This window comes from Hydra vulgaris, chromosome 08 (genome assembly GCF_038396675.1).
Source record: "Hydra vulgaris chromosome 08, alternate assembly HydraT2T_AEP".
NCBI classification, from domain to species: Eukaryota; Metazoa; Cnidaria; class Hydrozoa; order Anthoathecata; family Hydridae; genus Hydra; species Hydra vulgaris.
The window spans coordinates 35,414,175-35,432,106 of NC_088927.1; the positions used below are offsets into that span (position 1 = coordinate 35,414,175).

At 27.9% G+C, this 17,932-nt stretch overlaps 2 protein-coding genes across 6 annotated transcripts in view; one reads left to right on the plus strand and one right to left on the minus strand.

Annotated features, from left to right (window-relative positions):
* Positions 1–10,979: 10,979 nt before the first annotated feature.
* On the minus strand, positions 10,980–12,788 carry LOC100203522 (lipoyl synthase, mitochondrial). Its single transcript, XM_065803563.1, has 2 exons — positions 12,212–12,788; positions 10,980–12,128 (listed from the first exon to the last, which is right to left on the minus strand). The coding sequence occupies exons 1-2, from the start codon at positions 12,570–12,572 to the stop codon at positions 11,413–11,415; spliced, it is 1,077 nt and encodes a 358-aa protein (XP_065659635.1). The 5' UTR covers positions 12,573–12,788; the 3' UTR covers positions 10,980–11,412.
* A 520-nt stretch (positions 12,789–13,308) lies between these two features.
* Positions 13,309–17,932, plus strand: part of LOC100203680 (acyl-coenzyme A synthetase ACSM3, mitochondrial) — a 91,704-nt gene continuing 87,080 nt past the window's right edge. For 4 of the 5 annotated variants that reach the window (XR_010640094.1, XR_010640093.1, XM_065803561.1 and 1 more), the window contains exon 1: positions 13,536–13,853. Coding sequence is in view for 3 of the 5 variants with exons in the window: in XM_065803561.1 (XP_065659633.1) it covers positions 13,659–13,853 (195 nt within the window). In the remaining 2 variants the exon portion in view is untranslated. Of the gene's footprint in view, positions 13,854–17,932 lie in introns of all 5 variants that reach the window. The other variant, XM_065803560.1, reaches the window with a different exon arrangement.

Consider the following 17,932-nt stretch of genomic DNA (forward strand, 5'->3'; position numbering starts at 1 on the left):
AGGCTGAAACAAGTTGAACGATTACCAAGCGTTGCAACTTCATCTAAATGGTTAGAATTTCAAATAACTAGAGAAAGTGCAAAGGAAGAAGAAGATATCAAAAAAATTGAACGTAAAAATAAAGCTGAAAAAAAAGAATTGAAAGAAAAAGAAAAACAAAAAAAAGAAAACTGTTACAAAAAAAAATTAAAATAAAAGACAAAAAAAAATTTAAAAAGAAAAAAAGTTTAAATTCAGAAAAAAGCTTTGGTGGATAATTTTTAACCAATGCCTTCTTTGTTTTGTAATCATATTAAATTTATGTATTTGTTTCTTGATTTAAATATATAAAAGTAAAATTAAAATATACGATTTTTTTTTCATACACGGTAGGTGCAGAATTGATTACGGTAGGTGGTGCTTTATCACGGTAGGTGAAGAAACGTACTAGATCTAACAAAAAATTAAAAATAACATTAAAAAAATAACTTTACTCAAATTCGAATTATATAATTTAGTTAATTATTAAAAATTAATATACCTTTAAAATATTTTATATATAATATATATAATATTTTAAAGGTATATTAATTTTTCAATTTATATTAAGTTTTCAAGTTATATTAATAGATTTGAAATATATAGATAAATATATAGAAATATACAGAAAATATAAATAAATATATAGGTTTTTAAATCTATTAGTGATATTACTATATATCCACGACGCACAGTGGGTGTGCCAAAAGTCAAAATTATTTTTATTCAATTTTTGTATAAAAAACTACTATTCAATGAACATAACATATTGATTTACATAAAACATGAGGATTGTTAATCAAAAAATGCGTTTTCACTAAAATTTTTTAATTTTAAGTTGTCACCTTGAACAACATTTAGGCGGTGTAGGAGGTACGAAGTACTTAACCGGTACGGATCACTGTACAGTAATTCCTACCTAACGGTACCGATTACTTGACAAGTGACTCCTACCTAGGTGCCGGACACTGTACTTGGGTACCGAACACTTAACATTTTACTTTGCCGTGTAAATGTCTTATAAATATGTAAAAAACGTGGAAAATTATACTAGCATTAGCAAAAAAAAATTAAAATCAAACGTCTTAAATTTAGTATTTATCAGATTTTTTATTTTATATAGTAATGTTTTTATATCAAATTACGATTATAATGTAGTATATTTTATAGCCGTTTTGAAATGATTTAATAGATATTTATATGACTTAAATAAAGTGTGTGTGTATGTGTATGAAGTGTGTGTGTATAAAGTGTGTGTGTATGTGTATATATTTATATATGTTGTGTTTGTATGTATATATGTGTGTATATAAAAGTGTATATGTGTGTATATAAAAGTGTGTGTGTATGTGTATGAAGTGTGTGTATAAAGTGTGTGTGTATGTGTATATATTTATATATGTTGTGTTTGTATGTATATATGTGTGTATATAAAAGTGTATATGTGTGTATATAAAAGTGTGTGTGTATGTGTATGAAGTGTGTGTATAAAGTGTGTGTGTATGTGTATATATTTATATATGTTGTGTTTGTATGTATATATATATTTATATATATTTATATGTGTGTGTCTTTGTGTGTATGTGTTTGAGAGCCAATGAATTTATAAATGTAGATTTATATAGTATTAGTTACTCTCCTGAGCGACCACTTCTATGTTCTTATTGTTATTGTTTTATTTTCATCTTTATAATTAACATTGTTATTCTTCTTATTGTTACTGTTGTTAGTTATTACTGTTAGTACTTATATACTTATTTTAAATGTTTGGCTACTATTATTATCTTTATAATTAACATTGTTATTTTTATTATTTTTACTTTTGTTAGCCATTGCTGTTAATTATTATTACAGTATTATTATTAATTATTTTTTTCTTTTTCTATTAATTTGCTGTTTGGTTTATATATTGTTTCAAATTTATGGTGAATATTTGTAGGTCGTCGCGTTTTTGTCAGTTACATAACTATTTGTGACTGATCCTAACTTTATATTTTTTATAAAGTGAAATAAAATGATTGATTGATTGTAAGTATTTTATGAATATGCTATGAACACCTCTTTTATGTATTTTAGTATAAAATGGCAGAAAAAAATTCAACAGAGATTGGTGAGTCAAGATCATTTGAAAAAATAATTAAAGAACCAAACTTTTATGATATTGAGAATTATTTATCATCAGGAATTTTTCCTGAACGTTTACAAGGAAGAGAAAACATAGGTATTAAAGCAAACTTTAAAAAACAAAGTGACAGATTTGTAATTGTTAATGGTATGTTACATTACAAATATAAAAAAATCTTACAGTTACTTCTGGTCCAGAAACCTTATGTGTTGTCAAAGATCAAATGTCGCGTGATCAGTACAAAAAAGCAGCACATGATGGATTAGGCACATCAACTGAATCGAAGGCTTTAGGTGGACATGTTGGGAGAGATAAAACAATATGGAAATTGATTAATTCCGGCTATTGGTGGCCTTATATGAATAAAGATATTCGAATCTATGTTGCCACTTGTGTATCTTGTCAAAAATCAAATTCAAAAATGAAAAAAGTTTCTCCAGAGTTGCATTCAATACCAGTTCCAACTAAAGTATGGCATCAAGTTGGTGTTGATCTCTGTAGTCTTCCTAAAAATCCAGAAGGTTATGTTGGCATTTGTGTAGTCGTTGATTACTTTTCAAAATGGGTTGAAGCAAAGCCTATTTATAATAAAAGTGCTGAAGAGGTATCCAGATTTCTTTTTGAACTTATATGTCGTCATGGTTGTACATCAATTCAAATTAATGATCAAGGTCGAGAATTTTGTAATAAAGTTTCTGAAAATTTGTTCGATCTCACTGGAACCTGTCAACGTATTACTTCAGCTTACCATCCTCAATCAAATGGTCTAGTTGAAAGAGCTAATAGAACTATGCAGGGCTCTATGCTTAAAGTTCTGAATGGAGAGCAAGAAAAATGGCCTCTTTCATTAGATGGCATACTGTTTGCATTTCGAACAACTCGCCACAAGTCAACTGGAGTTACTCCCTTTTGTAAGGGTAAGAGCCAGTCTTACCCTTACATTGCATCAATAATGAGCAAAGCTTAATTCTTGATGTACCTGTTGATTTAGACAAAGAAGAAGGTATTTTTTTAAATAAATGAATAAAATTAATTTATTAAATTTTACTTATTTCATTTAGTTTTTATTTTAAAGTATTTTGGAACTGGTTGATTTGCATGAAAACTTGAAACAAATTAAAAATATCCAGTGTATAATTCATGAAGAAGTAGAAAAAAATATAAAGAAATCTCAATTGAGACAAAAGAAGGACTATGAAAAACGTCACAAAAACCAAATTCAATTCAATATAGGTGATGAAGTTTTTGTTTACAATCTTAGACGAGCTGATAGAAAGGGGGATAAAGGAAAATCTGTTTGGGATGGCCCGTATGAAGTTATAGAAATATTTATTGATAAAGGACTTTATTAGTTGAAACAAAAGAATGGGGAAATACTTCGTACCAAGCACCATGGTTCAAATATGAAACTTTTCGAGAAAAGATCTGAGATTGAAACACCTAAAAAAAGATGCGATGAGGTGTCTGATATTAAATCTGAACCTTTAAAAATTGTTGTTAGCAAATCAAACTCTTTTACACCCACCAATAGTAAATGGAGAACAAGAAAATGCTCTTTGTTGAAGATTGAAGATGAAATACCTTATAAGAAAGGCTTTGCTATACGAAAAAAAAAGTTACAATTGGGCAAACCGATCAAGGTTGATAAAATGGAAGGTGATGGAAATTGCTTATTTCGAGCCTTGAGTCAGGAAGTTTGTCTAAGCCAAGAATTTTATAAAATACTGCGTCAACAAGCAATCAATACTCTTTTGAAAGCAGAATATAGAAACGCTTTTGATGCTTATATATCAAAATCGGTTATAAAATACATCAGTGATTCAAAAATGGACACTGACCATATATGGGGCACTGATGTTGAAATATATGCATTAGCAACTGCCCTGGATACTCCAATTGCTGTGTATTATAAGCCTCCTGAAGCTTTAGTATTTTCGTGGTATTTTTACAAACCTCTTCTTAAAGATGCCAATAATTTTAAACTGATGGAAATTAAAGAGAACGACCAAATAGTTTATCTTCAAAATACTGGTGTACATTATGATAGAGTTGTAACTGTTGGTTGATTTTTGTTTCCATTAAGTTATGTTTTTATTGACTATTTATTGACTATTGTTTTGTATATTTATATTTCTTATTGACTTTATTTTAAGATTGTTTTGACTATTCTTGTAAATCCAGGATATTAATCCTTCAGAGAGGCGCCTAATCACTTATCTAATGTGAACAATTAGATTTCCTCACTATTCATCAGAATTTGCTTTGTTTCCCTACGTGCGCTAGTAATCCTAATTTTGAAATGTATCTTAAAAAAGTGTTTATATAAGGGTGAGGTGGAAAAAAATATATATATATTTATGCACCGCTGATTAAATGCATAATTCGATTGGTGAAATCTTTTTAACATTTTCATGTCGACTAGGCGATTTTATATCAAGTTATTTGAAGTGTTAAAATCTTGCTTTAAACTTATTTGTCCCACTTCTACTCCCACTTATCCCACTTCACCCTAAAAGCACGGTTTCACTAAAACTAAAAATGTATATACTTAGTTATAATTTCCTGGATTAAAAGGGGATTGAATCGATGCCCAAAAATTAGGTTTTATGTTAAAAACTGGTTTCTCTCAGTTCAAACTTCAAATAAAAAAGATAATGCAATTGCCCTAAACAAAAAACTCCTTTTGCAAATTAGAAATATTTTTTAGCCTAAATCGTGTTATAAAATAAACTTTATCTAAATTTCAGTTTATGAGAAATAAATAATTTTATACAAAAAATATTGATATTTTCTTCAAACACGTTTTCTTTGCCGTTAGTACATGTTACCTAAGTTAAGTGTTTGGTGCCTGGCCGGTAGGAATTACTGTACAGTAATTTGCACCTAGGCAACGAGTACTGTACAGTGTTTGTTACCTTTCGGTACGGCTAACTATACAGTTTACGCTACCGTTAAGTCAATCCTGCCTACTACAGCGGCCAAGCACTTTTCTAAAAAAGTTTAAAAAAATTTTTTTTTATATGTTTTTCCATTTAATGTTAGGTAATTTATATTACTACGAATTTGAATTGTAGTTTTAATACATATATTGGCTATCAATTGGCATTTCTGTTTATCTTCTTGAACGTATTTTACTTAAAACTTTAAAAGCGAAAGAACGTTAAAACGACAAGTTTAAAAGTGAATGCAAAAAGTCAGGAAATCAAAAACCGGGAAATGTGATAAAATATCACATCCCCCATAGAAAAAATGAAAACGAGAATGCGCTTTCGAGTTATTGCTCTTTATATTCAACTATATAAACAATATAATAATAACGCGACGAGACTCATAAAAACGTTTTAATAATATTCATAAAAACGTTTCATAAAAACGATATTCATTTTCATAAAAACGATTCATAAAAACGTTTTAATAATATAATATAAATGAAGTTAGCATGAAATGGTAATATATTTTAAATTCATATTTATAAAATTTTGATCGAAATATATTGCGTGACAATAGTGAAAAAAAGATTACACACGAGGGATGTAATATTCTAGATATTAAATACTAATCGTTTGCAATATTTTAGAAGATTGCATAGGGGGGATGTGATATTTTAAGTAAGAATTTCAGTTTCTTTTTATGGTATATACAGAGATTACACAAAGGAAATGTGATATTCTAGATACCAAATACTAATCGTTTGAAATATTGTATGAATTACTTAGGGGGATGTGATATTTTAAGTAAGAATTTCAGTTTCTTTTTGTAATATATACAGAAATTACAAGTGATGGATGTCATATTTTAAATACCAAATACTAGTCGTTTGAAATATTGTATGAATTACTTAGGGGGATGTAATATTTTAGAAGTATACATAAGGGGGATGTAATATTTTAAGTAAGAAGTTTCTTTTTGCCATCGGGATGCTTTCGCGAACATTTTAATCATTTCTGGTGATAAAATCTTTAAACAACTTTAAAAAGTATTCTACACAATAGAGTGCTCAATGTTCTTAAAAGAACAGAGCAATTATATATTAGTAGAAAATCACTTAACTAAATTTTTTTCCATTTGACACTGTGTTTCATCAACAAAGATTCATTAGAATCAGATTTTCTGATGAATCTTTGTTGATGAAACACAGTGTCAAATGGAAAAAAATTTAGTTAAGTGATTTTCTACTAATATATATATATATATATATATATATATATATATATATATATATATATATATATATATATATATATATATATATATATATATATATATATATATATATATATATATACATTTTCGATCAAATGTTAAGAAAACATGTTTGTAAAAATAAAAAAATTTTAGAAAAAAAACTATTGAGCAATTATACTCTGTTTATTCATCCACACTACAAATATTCTGCTTTTGTTAGGTCTCCCTATTTTCTTAATGATACAAATGCTAAAGAGCGTGATAGTTCGAGGAAGATTTCACTAACAAGTAAAAATCATTCTTATAATGATTGATAGCGTTAAATTCAACAAGTTTGAATTAAAGACGAGAGGGTGGTGGCTTGATTAAAAATATTTAGTATAATAATTTTAACTAAGTCACCACCACTATAATCAATATAGGTAATAAAATTGACTGCATCGATTGTTATAATGAAGATTGTTTTAACTTTTATTCAACGAGTCCAGTACCAACGCGTAGCCATAACAAATATAATTTAAAAAATCTGCACAGAAATTGTCCTTATTTATAATATTTGTCATAACTTTTTTTGCGAATTAAGCAGCTCGTTTTGATCATTTCAGGAAAGGAAATGGTTTAAACAAAGATGAGCGCTTGGAAAGGAATGAGCTTTAACAAAGTAAAGTGACATTATATTTGTAAATATATTAGTTGAGGTTGAGAGTTTACGGCCACCTATTTTTGTTTAAAAGACATCTTTGCCAGATACTTGTCTCATAAATCCATAGCTATTTAAAGGCGTTTTTATTACGCATAATATAGGTCTTTAAACATCTTTAAAAAACGTTAAGAAGAGAAATGCTTTTTTTTAAATAATGTTTCATTCTATTTATAAAATATTTTATTTTTTCTTTAAACTTAATAGTTGTTTAATTTTCTTCGTGTAATTCTAAGATTTTAGATCTAAGAATTTAGATAATCAACATTAAACTTGTACAACACACCCGGCGTAGCTAAAATATATTAATAAAAACATTGTTAAACAGTTAGTAATAAACTTTTCTATATGAACTAGTAATAAACTCATTGAACCCAATATCACGTTTAAGTATTTTCTTACTTCATATCCGCAACATTAACGATTGAGCCTAACTGGTAATTATGACATACATAAAGTTTTACTTCTTGATATAAGAGGGGAAAGAAGCAAAGGAGCAGCTTTTAAGCCACGGTTTATAGGGCCTTATGAAGTAAGCCGTATCACAAAAAGTGGAAATTACAAACTGAGTAGCGCTAAAGTCATTATAAAAGAAACCCACAAAATAGCCCATGTCAAGAAATTTATCGAAGGCACTTGGGATAAAGGCATGCGCACTAATGAAGTTTTCCAATAACTAATTGCATGTTTTAATTCCAAAAAGAAAATAGTTTAATGAAAATAATTGCAATATAACAAACTATTTCTAATTTGAAATACCTCAGTACACTCTACTTTATATACAGTTTTTTTGTATTTTAATTTATAGTCGGGTAAAACTTTTTTTTTTCATATTTTAATTTATAGTTAAAACATATATTTTTTTATTTTATTTGATGGTTTATTTTCAAGAGTAGGCAGAGAAGGCAGAGACGCCAATAAAAAACTTTGAAGTTAAAGATAGTGAAGGTATGTATTAAAAACTTACCTTTTCATTTATAAGTGTTAGCGTTTTATTTAATTATGGTTTATTTTCTAGAAGAGATAGATAATCATATAAAAAGCTTCGTAGTTAAAACAGTGAAGGTATATAATAATGAATTACCTTTACATTTTGTTAGTGTTAGTTTTTTATTGTAATGTATGGTTTTTTTCTAGAGGTGGCATATACACAAAAAAAGTTTCGTTGTTAAAGATGGTAAAAGTAGGATTTAAAAAGTTACTTTTTCATTTATAAATGTATGCATTTTGTTTCAAAGTGTGGCTTGTTTTTTAGAAAAGGCAGAGACAATAAAAAGCTTTTTAGTTAAAGACAGTATAGGTATGTATTAAAAACTTACCAATTCATTTATAAGAATTCGTTTTTTATTTTAATTTATTTTTATTTATTTTAATATTCTAGAGATATTAAATATAAGAAAGAGCAGCAAAAAGTTGAAGATAGAGAAGGTATGTATTATTCAGTGGCGCACCAGTGAACTGAGGATTTCTATGTAAACCTACTTAAACAATTGTTTTTAAACATTATCTCACCCGGTGAAAAAATAGTTGTAGAATTTTATAACAGATAATCTTCAATAAATGTAATATTATTTAGTCGTTATTTTATTAGATGAAAGCATATATAGTTTGTTAGCATTTGTAGTCTTCATAGAAAGAGCTCTTTAAACTAGATATGCTAATATTCTGCATGGTGGCAAAATTCCATTGGACGCTTGCAATATGTAAAATAACTGTTTTTTAAAAAAGTTTCTTGAAGTACAAAAAGTTTAACTTTCAGTGAATTTTTTTACGGGGAACCTAAACTTGAACCTGATTTTGAAACTCACTTGTATTTTAGATAATCATAACAGGTGATAAAACAGATCACTATATAGACCCTATAGGAGAGCTCATATTTCCATAAAAAAAGAAAAATGAAATGTAGGGTCATGGCACCACCTACCGCGACTTTAAGAAAACTTTTAACTTCAAAACTTCTTAACTCCAAAACCATAACAGATTTTTATTTAGGGTTTTCGAACTAATATTTTAAACTCAATTATTAAGTTAATAATTTTTAAAATTTGTTGCACCAATTTTTTTTAAAATACAAATGCGAACGTACTTCAGAAAAAATAAAAATTTATCACTAGATTTGAAACTTTATTATCGATATTATTATAATATCGATATATAATATATATCGATATTAAAAAACGCTACTAGTAGTAGGTTTTTTATTCAATTCCACGATGTTAAGAACTTATAGGATTTAAAATTAAACAAGTAAAATTAAAAACGAATTTTTAAAACCCAATGCTTTTATATGTTATTAAAACACAAATTTTGAAATCAATTTTTCCTGATATTACTGTTTTATTTTATTAACATTCGGGTGTATCCGTGTGCAAAAAAACAAAAAAGTTCTTAAGATGCGGGTCTGGAAACACAGACATTCCGTTTAGGAAGTCAACGCCTTATCCAAATATGCTAAACGCGCGCGAAGGAATGGGAACAATCAATATACTTATTTTAAATATTTTTATTCTTTTTTCCATATAAAAAATAAACTTAATTAAAATTAACTAAATTAACTGACTTATTGCAAAACTAATTATTGAATATTTTATTGTCATCAAGCAAGAGTATGTATATAAAATTTAATGCAAAATCAGGAAGTTACTCAAAAATTAATTGCAAGATTTGATGCTCACAGACAGACCAACAGACAGAGACGACAAGTAATAAAAGCATTGATAAAAATTAATTTAGTAAAAATTAAGTAAAAATAAGTTTTTAAAGTTTTATAAAGTTTGTTAAATAATTTTTAGTATTAGCAACAATTTATCTAAAATTAATAATAAAAGTAAGTACAAAGTGATTCTTTGGGTTTTAGTAAAAAAAAAAAAATCAAAATAATTTTGTCCACCATATGTCTAAAATCCGGCCCACTGTGGAATGTCTTGAAACATTTCTGCGTCATGCAAAATACGGGGGTGGGTCTCGTTTTATTTTTCCTCCAGATGAAGACAAATTACTATTCAGCTATTCTAAAATAAGAGGATGTACAAATCAAGCAACTCTTGAACGTTGAGATGTTTTGAAATTTAATGTAGGCTTTTGGAAACGGTGACGATTCCCACTTTGTTAAAGTCACAGAGAGAAATACTTGTACTTTTTTTTAGTATTAAGTAAGAATATACTGCACTTGAATTTTGTTTTCATTCTAAATAATGTATTAGATAAAAGGTACTTATTTTTGTACTTCTACAGATTTGTGTTTATTATGTGCCGCTGTACAGTTTAATTTGTGTTCATTATGTGCCGCTGTATATTTATATTTTACATAGTTATACTATATCTGCAATTTTGATACTCAGAACCGCACTTTTTAATAACTCTTGTTATCAGTGCTCAAAGTGGAGAAATAAAAGTGACGGGATGGTATTCGGCAAATTAAAAATACCACCCCGCCTAATTATTGTTATATATAGAGACTTGGTGGTGGCGGGATGTGTTTATACTTTATAAATAGGTGACGTGATGGCAACTGTCCCGTTTTACAGTAATGCAATAATTAAATTAAAACTTTTTAAGGCGTTCTCCACTTTATTATATAAGGAATCTTTAGCATAAGCACGTTAACCGTGTTAAATTTCTTGCTACCATATAGCCTTTAACACTCATTATAAATGGCATTATATTGGCTTAGTTCAACTCTTTACTTATAAACATTACCTCAATCAAGCTTCAAACAAAACAAAAAATCTATTAAAATAGCATTAAAAAGCAATAGAAAAATTCAAAAAGATTTTGTATATCTAGCTTCAAAACTATTCTATAAATATAAACATTTTTATATTAATAATAACTTCTTCTACATTACTTTCTAAAATTTTACTTAAAACGTCTTTTAAAAACTTACTGTAAATAACGAAAAAAAATAAAATATTAAATAAAAGTATAAAGAATTTAAATAAAAACTTTCAATTGATAAAAATTTTTTATTGTAATTATAGTTACATATTATAAATATAGTTTGTGATAATAATAAAAAAAAAAACAGTTTGTAAACCTTTTTGAAACCTCAGAGATATTTTTACATGTTATATTAAAAACCATTTTAAACTTAATATTTACAAAATTTTGAACAATTTCCGAAAAACAGGCTAAATACAAAGAAAAAATTTGTTAAGGGACCGAGAGGAAAAACAGTTAGTTATGATATTGCAAAAACTAGCCTGGATAGAAAACCATTATAATTTATTTATTTATACAATTTTAATATTAAAAAAAAGATTTAGAGATAATTTGAATAAAACCAAGGAAAAACAACTCAAGACTGAAACAAATTTTTTAATAAAAATATAGAAGTAAAATAAATCATGAAAACAAAAAATAACATTAAAATATTTTTCAAATATTATTCATTTTTCTGTTTCTGCTTCACTAAATTTTCTAAAAAATATTCTCCAGCTTTATATGAAGAGCGAACAAGAGGTCCGCTTGCAGTATATGCAAATCCTAATTCATTTCCAATTAACTCCCAGGATTTAAATACTTCTGGATGAACATATTCCTTAACTTTAGCATGACCTTTTGTTGGTTGCATATACTGTCCTATGGTAATACAGTCCACACCAACATTTCTTAGATCTTTCATTGTTGTCACAACCTCCTCTCTTTTTTCACCAAAACCTACCATTATACTAGACTTAGTTAATATTTTAGGAAAATGGGTTTTTACATGTTCTAGGACACCTAAACTTTGTTTGTATGTTGCACGAGGATCACGCACAAACCATGTTAGGCTTTCCACTGTTTCTATATTATGGGCATATACATCTACACCAGAACTAGCAACTGTTGAAATAAGCTTCTTTTCACCTGCAAAATCAGGTGTTAAACATTCAACAATTAGATTAGGATTCAGTCGTTTTACTTCTTGCACAGTTTTTGCAAAGTGACTTGAACCACCATCAGGTAAATCATCTCGATCAACAGAAGTGATAACAATATAATTTAAATTCCAACTTGAAATTGCTTTAGCTGTATTTATAGGTTCATTTGGATCAAGAGGAGGTGGTTGACGTGAAGTTTTTACTGAGCAAAATCTACAACCACGAGTGCATGTGTCACCTATATATTTAAAAAAACATTACCATAGTTACTATTTTTTTTTTCATTATATAAAATTTTAAAGAAAATGATAAAGAAAATACCTAAAATCATGATTGTAGCAGTAGCAGTGCCTTCCTTACCACCCCAGCATTCACCAATGTTTGGACATTTTGCTTCCTCACACACTGTAGATAAGTTCATTGATCGAAGAGTGTTTTTTAATCTATAAACATCTTTTCCAGCAGGAATTTCAGTTTTTAGCCAGGGAGGTAACCTTATTCTCTTTGCTCCAGGTTTACGAACCAATTCCTCTGAAGATGCATTCTCAATAAAATCTTTTAAATCAGGCCCGTCTTTTAAAAAAGAGTTATTTCGATAAATAACATGAAAGTACTTTCCAACTACTAAAACGTTTTGTTTCCAATATTGAACAATATTTCCAAGTTTAACAGCCATGAACATATGGTCCTTAAAAAATAACGTATTAAAAAAAATATAACTTTAGGAAAATAAAATTTACTTGTGTAATACTTGAAAATCACAATCATCAGGAAATTACAAAAAAACACAATTTTTTTCCCGTTGATTGTCATATGATGCAACATATGCACTACACGTCAGATTTAATATAAATAATAAGTTTTATAACTCTAAAAGACAATCTAATTTTTCAAAATGCGTCCGATTATTATTTATAACCTCTATCTTTTTTTTTAAGTCCGAGTAATTATGTTACGCGAACAAAAATTCGGTAGTACCGGACTTAACACGGTAATTACTAACTAGTTTTAAAAAAAATACGGTAGTACTGCAGTAACTGTAAAAGTTTACATGACGTTACCGCGATAGTGGTAGCAGTACTTCAGTAATTTCTATGGTTGTTTATTTCAAATTATTAAGGTGCTCCAAAATGACCTACCTTGTTACAGAGTTCCCCGAATGAACATTAAACGAGGAAGCTCACATCATTTTCCTTTGCAATGCATTGCATTTTTTGAAAGATGAAATATATTACTACGAAATTTAAAATTTATCAATATAGATAAATTTTAAATTTTGTAGTATAATATTTCAGCGTTCAAAAATTATGACGATATAAAGTTTAAATATATAAATTAAGAAAAAATAAAATTTAAGTTTCATATTATTATCTCTCAGCGTTCAAAAATTATGACCATACAAAATTTGTAACCCCCTCAAATTGAGAGTAATTTTTAACCCCCTCAAATTGAGAGATAATACTATGAAGCTTAAAATTTATGGATGAATATAAGTCTAGTTAAGAATAGTATTTCATTTGACTGCTAACCTAAATTTTGGTTACTAGCAACCTTGATGGAAAAGATTTGGCCAGATAAAAAAAAAAAAAAAAGCACGTGCGTCTGTTAGTGACTAGACGCCATTTCTTTTTATTAAGTTTAGTAAACATTTATTAAAAACATCAAAAAGTCGAAATAGTTTATCGTAATTATTAGTTGTAATCATAATTTAAGACTATTTTAAAAGAAAAATCTATTTCAATTTAAGAACGTGATTTAGAAACTGAAAATGGCTATTTGTATGAAACATTTTCGGAATCAATCGAGAAAGTTGTTGAGATTGTTTTTATCGAGATCAGCATCGTCAAATTTTAATGTTGGATTCAACAATTATGAAAAAGAATATAAAAACTTCAAGTTAGATGTTCCTGAGTACTTTAATTTTTCAAAGCATGTTCTTGAGGAATGGAAAATAAAAGAATTAGTTTGTTGCTTTTTTTTTTTTACAATGTTTGTTATTGTACAATATTTAATTATTGTATAGTTGTAAAAAAAAAAAAATATTTTGAACAAATGCATTATTTTTCTTAGAACTATACAATTTTTTCATTTAAAAAAAGTTTTTCAAGTAAATCGAATTTGAAATTGTAGCAGTATTAAACAATAAATATATTAGAGTGCTTTAAAGGATATTACATACATTTATAAATTTATTTAAAAAAATACTTATAACTTTTACTTTATACATGTTTAACTCAAATATGAACTCAATAATGGTCAATTTTAATTTAGAAATTGAGAATGAAACTTCTACATTTAATGCATTTTGGAATAACAATTTTTCTATTTATTTTACCAATAAATCCATAAACATAAGCTATAGTAAATAAATAAATATGCGAAACATATATTATTGAAAAGTAAAACCTAACCAAACCAAATTAGGTTAGGGTTTAGTTTTTAGAATATGGATTTAAATATTCTTTGTTTCACGTAACTCAATATTGACAAACTGCAGAGGGGCGCTTGAAATACTCGTCTGCCAAAGTGGTTGTATTTTAGTGGCAAAAAGTACAAAAATGCATTTAAACTAAGTAATGATTTAGTTAATTTTATTTATAGTGGAAAAAGAGGAAATAATTTCTTTTAATTTTTATGTTTTTTATGTTTCTTCTGAAATACAAATGAAGTTTTGAGCCATGCTCAAAATCTCAGTTGTATTTCATTGCATGTATGATATATAGAATTTCACCAGGGGATTTCCAAAAAATCACACAAGGAAACTTGTATATGTTTTGTTTATTATTTTCATAATAATACAACTGGCGATCTCCAATTTACTCTCATTTAATTCTAACTTATATAAATATTTTGTAAACAAAAAATGGTATACATTAGTAATGTTAACAAAGAATAAATTAGGTTTGAAGTGGAATCATGCTCAGAACAGAAAAACTTAAATTTTAGTTACTAGATAAATAAATTCCTTGGAAAATATAAGTAAAGATTTCCTGAAAGTTACAGGGTTGCACTATGTGATACAATCACAGCAATCATTTAAATGCAGATCATAAATGATCACACAGAATTCATGCATGGAAGTTGCGAATTTGACAATTTCATGCAGATATTTATAAGAAAATAAATTGCTTGTGAGTATTTCAAGTGAAATATTATACTTCTACGACTCATATTTAATATATTTTTGATAAGAAATGGTATTCATTAGTTATTTCTATCTACAGTATAATGTTTTGAAAATTGTTTTTTTTCAAACTGTAGCGATATTATTATGCAAAAAAAAAAAAAAAATGATCAAAGTATATATATTTAATTTATTCAGGTAACTTAAAATATGATAAAAATATTTTTTTTGTAAATGTTTTTTAAGAAAATTATAATAGTATGTATATTGCTTTTAATTGCTAAAACAAAGAAAAATAAAAAATCACGCACAGAAATGAAAATGCTCACCAACAACTTTGACATTTTTTGTTTTGTTTTTACACTAAAAAAAAAAAAAAAAGCAAAAAAAAATTTAAACCTTTGTACTAGTTAGGATTGTTTTCATATAAATATCTTTTAACATAATAGGAGTGGTAACTTTAGTATTAGCTAAAAGTATGATTTTTTTTAGTTACAAACAAGTTAATGCTTGCAAATAACAAGTTTACAAACATTAACAGTAGTGTATCATCAATAATGTCAGTGAACTAACTTTTTTTTTCAATCTTCAAAAAAATATTTCTGGTCTATATCCAGCAAATCAGCAATTTGTAGAAATAAGATTATTGTTGGTCCAGCTGTAGGTATAAACATTAATTTTGCTGCTGCATTTCACTTTTTTTTATACTTTTAATTTTTTAATTGATAATTTATCTAATCTTCCCTTCACATAGCTCATCTTAAAAAACAGAATTACCAGTAAAACATCAGGGATATATAAAAACAATTCAAGTAAGCAAAATCTAGTTTTACGTAGTTCAATAAATGTTAGAGCTAGTGTCTCAATAAAAATACTAATTTTAGAGATAATAACTGCAACCAATTACTACATTTATTTATATATATATATTTTTTGAATTGTTCTTTACTCACTTTTGTCACTTCACTTAAGATTTTTTTTTGCATTGTGGTTACTACTCTTTCTCAACTCTTTTACTCCAAAACATGAACCAAACAAGGCCAAATAAGGTCACTGTGCATAGAAACAAGTTAAGGTGTCTTTGTTACTGTGTTGGCTCACCAGTTATTTATTATACATAAATTTTTGTGTTCTGTCTGAGTTTCTGGCACCATGGTAACTCTCTGTAACATTTATATAATAACCTGTAGGTTACTATATAAATGTAAGTGTTTTGTTTTAATCTGGTTTAGTGTTAAATCAGCTCATGACTATAGCTACCATTAATGTACCATTCATCTTAACTTCTAGTATACCTTGATATAAAATGTTTTTCTTAATGGATATCCAAAATCTCCTTCAATATTGGGAAAACTGAAGTAACTTCTTTCAACTACTCTAAGTCAGGTCAGGTTCAGGGTTTTTGCTTGTGCCTCCTTGATAGTAGCTATGCTACTTTTCTTATTATCTCCTAATAAGGGTACAGCTTTAAAACTCAGTTTAATTGTTCTGAGGTCAGCTGGTAATAAGGTTTCCTGAACTCTTTGTTAGCTCTCAGAGAAGCTGACTTCACCAACAGCTCTCCACATAAGGGCCTCTTAATTACAACTTTGGGTTAATTAGCAGGACTGAGCTATCTGATCAGGTTGGCAAAAATTATCTGATACAAAGGTCTGACCATAGAAACGAGGTCGGCAATTTTTTGCCGACCTCAAACACTTTCAGGTTGGCAGTTGGGTCAGCATTGCCAAATGCCGACCTAATTTGGAGGGTTGTATATTATTATTCTAAAATTTTCACTTCCAACAAGGCTGCAACCAACCACTATTAGAGTTGGAAGTTACTGAAAGAGAAAAGGTGAAATTTATAGAGCACTATAGCAATTAACAGATGACTTAAAAGATTGAAAATTATATGAATCAGGAAAACAAGATAAAGGAAGCTAATTCCAAAGAACTGATGTTCGAGGAAAAAAACTAGATAAATAAGATTTTTTGGAGGAATTACAGAACAGTCACAGTAAAAGGATGAGACTTAATTGAATGACGAGTAACATGAGAATGAGTTTTAGTAGATAGCACAAGAGACGCAAGCTCTTTAGAGCAGTGCCCATTATAGTATTTATAAAAAAGAGAAAGAGAAGCAACATTATGACGATGTGATAATGGTTGGAGGTTGGCTGCAAGAGCAGGTTCAACTATGTTTACAATGCCTTTTTGCACCTCATCTAAAAGAGAAAGGGCATTAGAAGATCTGCCCCAGATGTGCAACAGTATTTATATACGGTATATATATGGTATTATATATGGCAACAATAGTTGCCATATATAATACCTTACAAAGATAGTTTTGAGAATTATAGAGATAAAGAATAGAATCCTGAGTAAGAATCACGATAAAGAGATAAAACCTTTACAGATGCTGATTTTGCAAACAGAGTTTAATTTTGGAGAGTTCGGGAAACCTGACTATCAGCTGGCCTCAGACTGCTGGTAGTCAGGTGCAAAGCTGATCAACATTGCAACAGGTGCAAGGCTGATCAAAGATTGAATCTGTTTACTCCTAAAGTCTTTGCCTAGCTGGCCTTCAACAAGACAGTTGCTGGATGCATTTAACATCTGCCCAATATAGTGACTGCCCAATATAGTGAATAAGTGACTAGGGCCCCGTCCCTGCCTAAAAATGAGATTTTTTTCAAACCCAGTGCTGGCAAAACTATAAGATTTAGCAGGGGTTGATAACCGGGCTAGAAAAAAATTTATACTTTATATTTTATAATATTATGCTTTCATTTACTATTTATTAAATACTGGCATGTATTTTTATATTTTCAAACTCTAATTTACTTCCAAGAAGGTTGCAAGCAACCGCTATTAAGTTATGAGTTACTTTAAAATAAAGGACAAGTAAAAATACTAGGAAATGGTTAACTGAAAACT

Coding starts and splice junctions, on each gene's coding strand:
- LOC100203522 (XM_065803563.1), bottom strand. CDS start 12,572: ATGTTCATGGCTGTTAAACTTGGAAATATTGTTCAATATTGGAAACAA. Junction 12,129..12,211: donor TGCTACAATCATGATTTTAG/GTATTTTCTTTA, acceptor TTAAATATATAG/GTGACACATGCACTCGTGGT.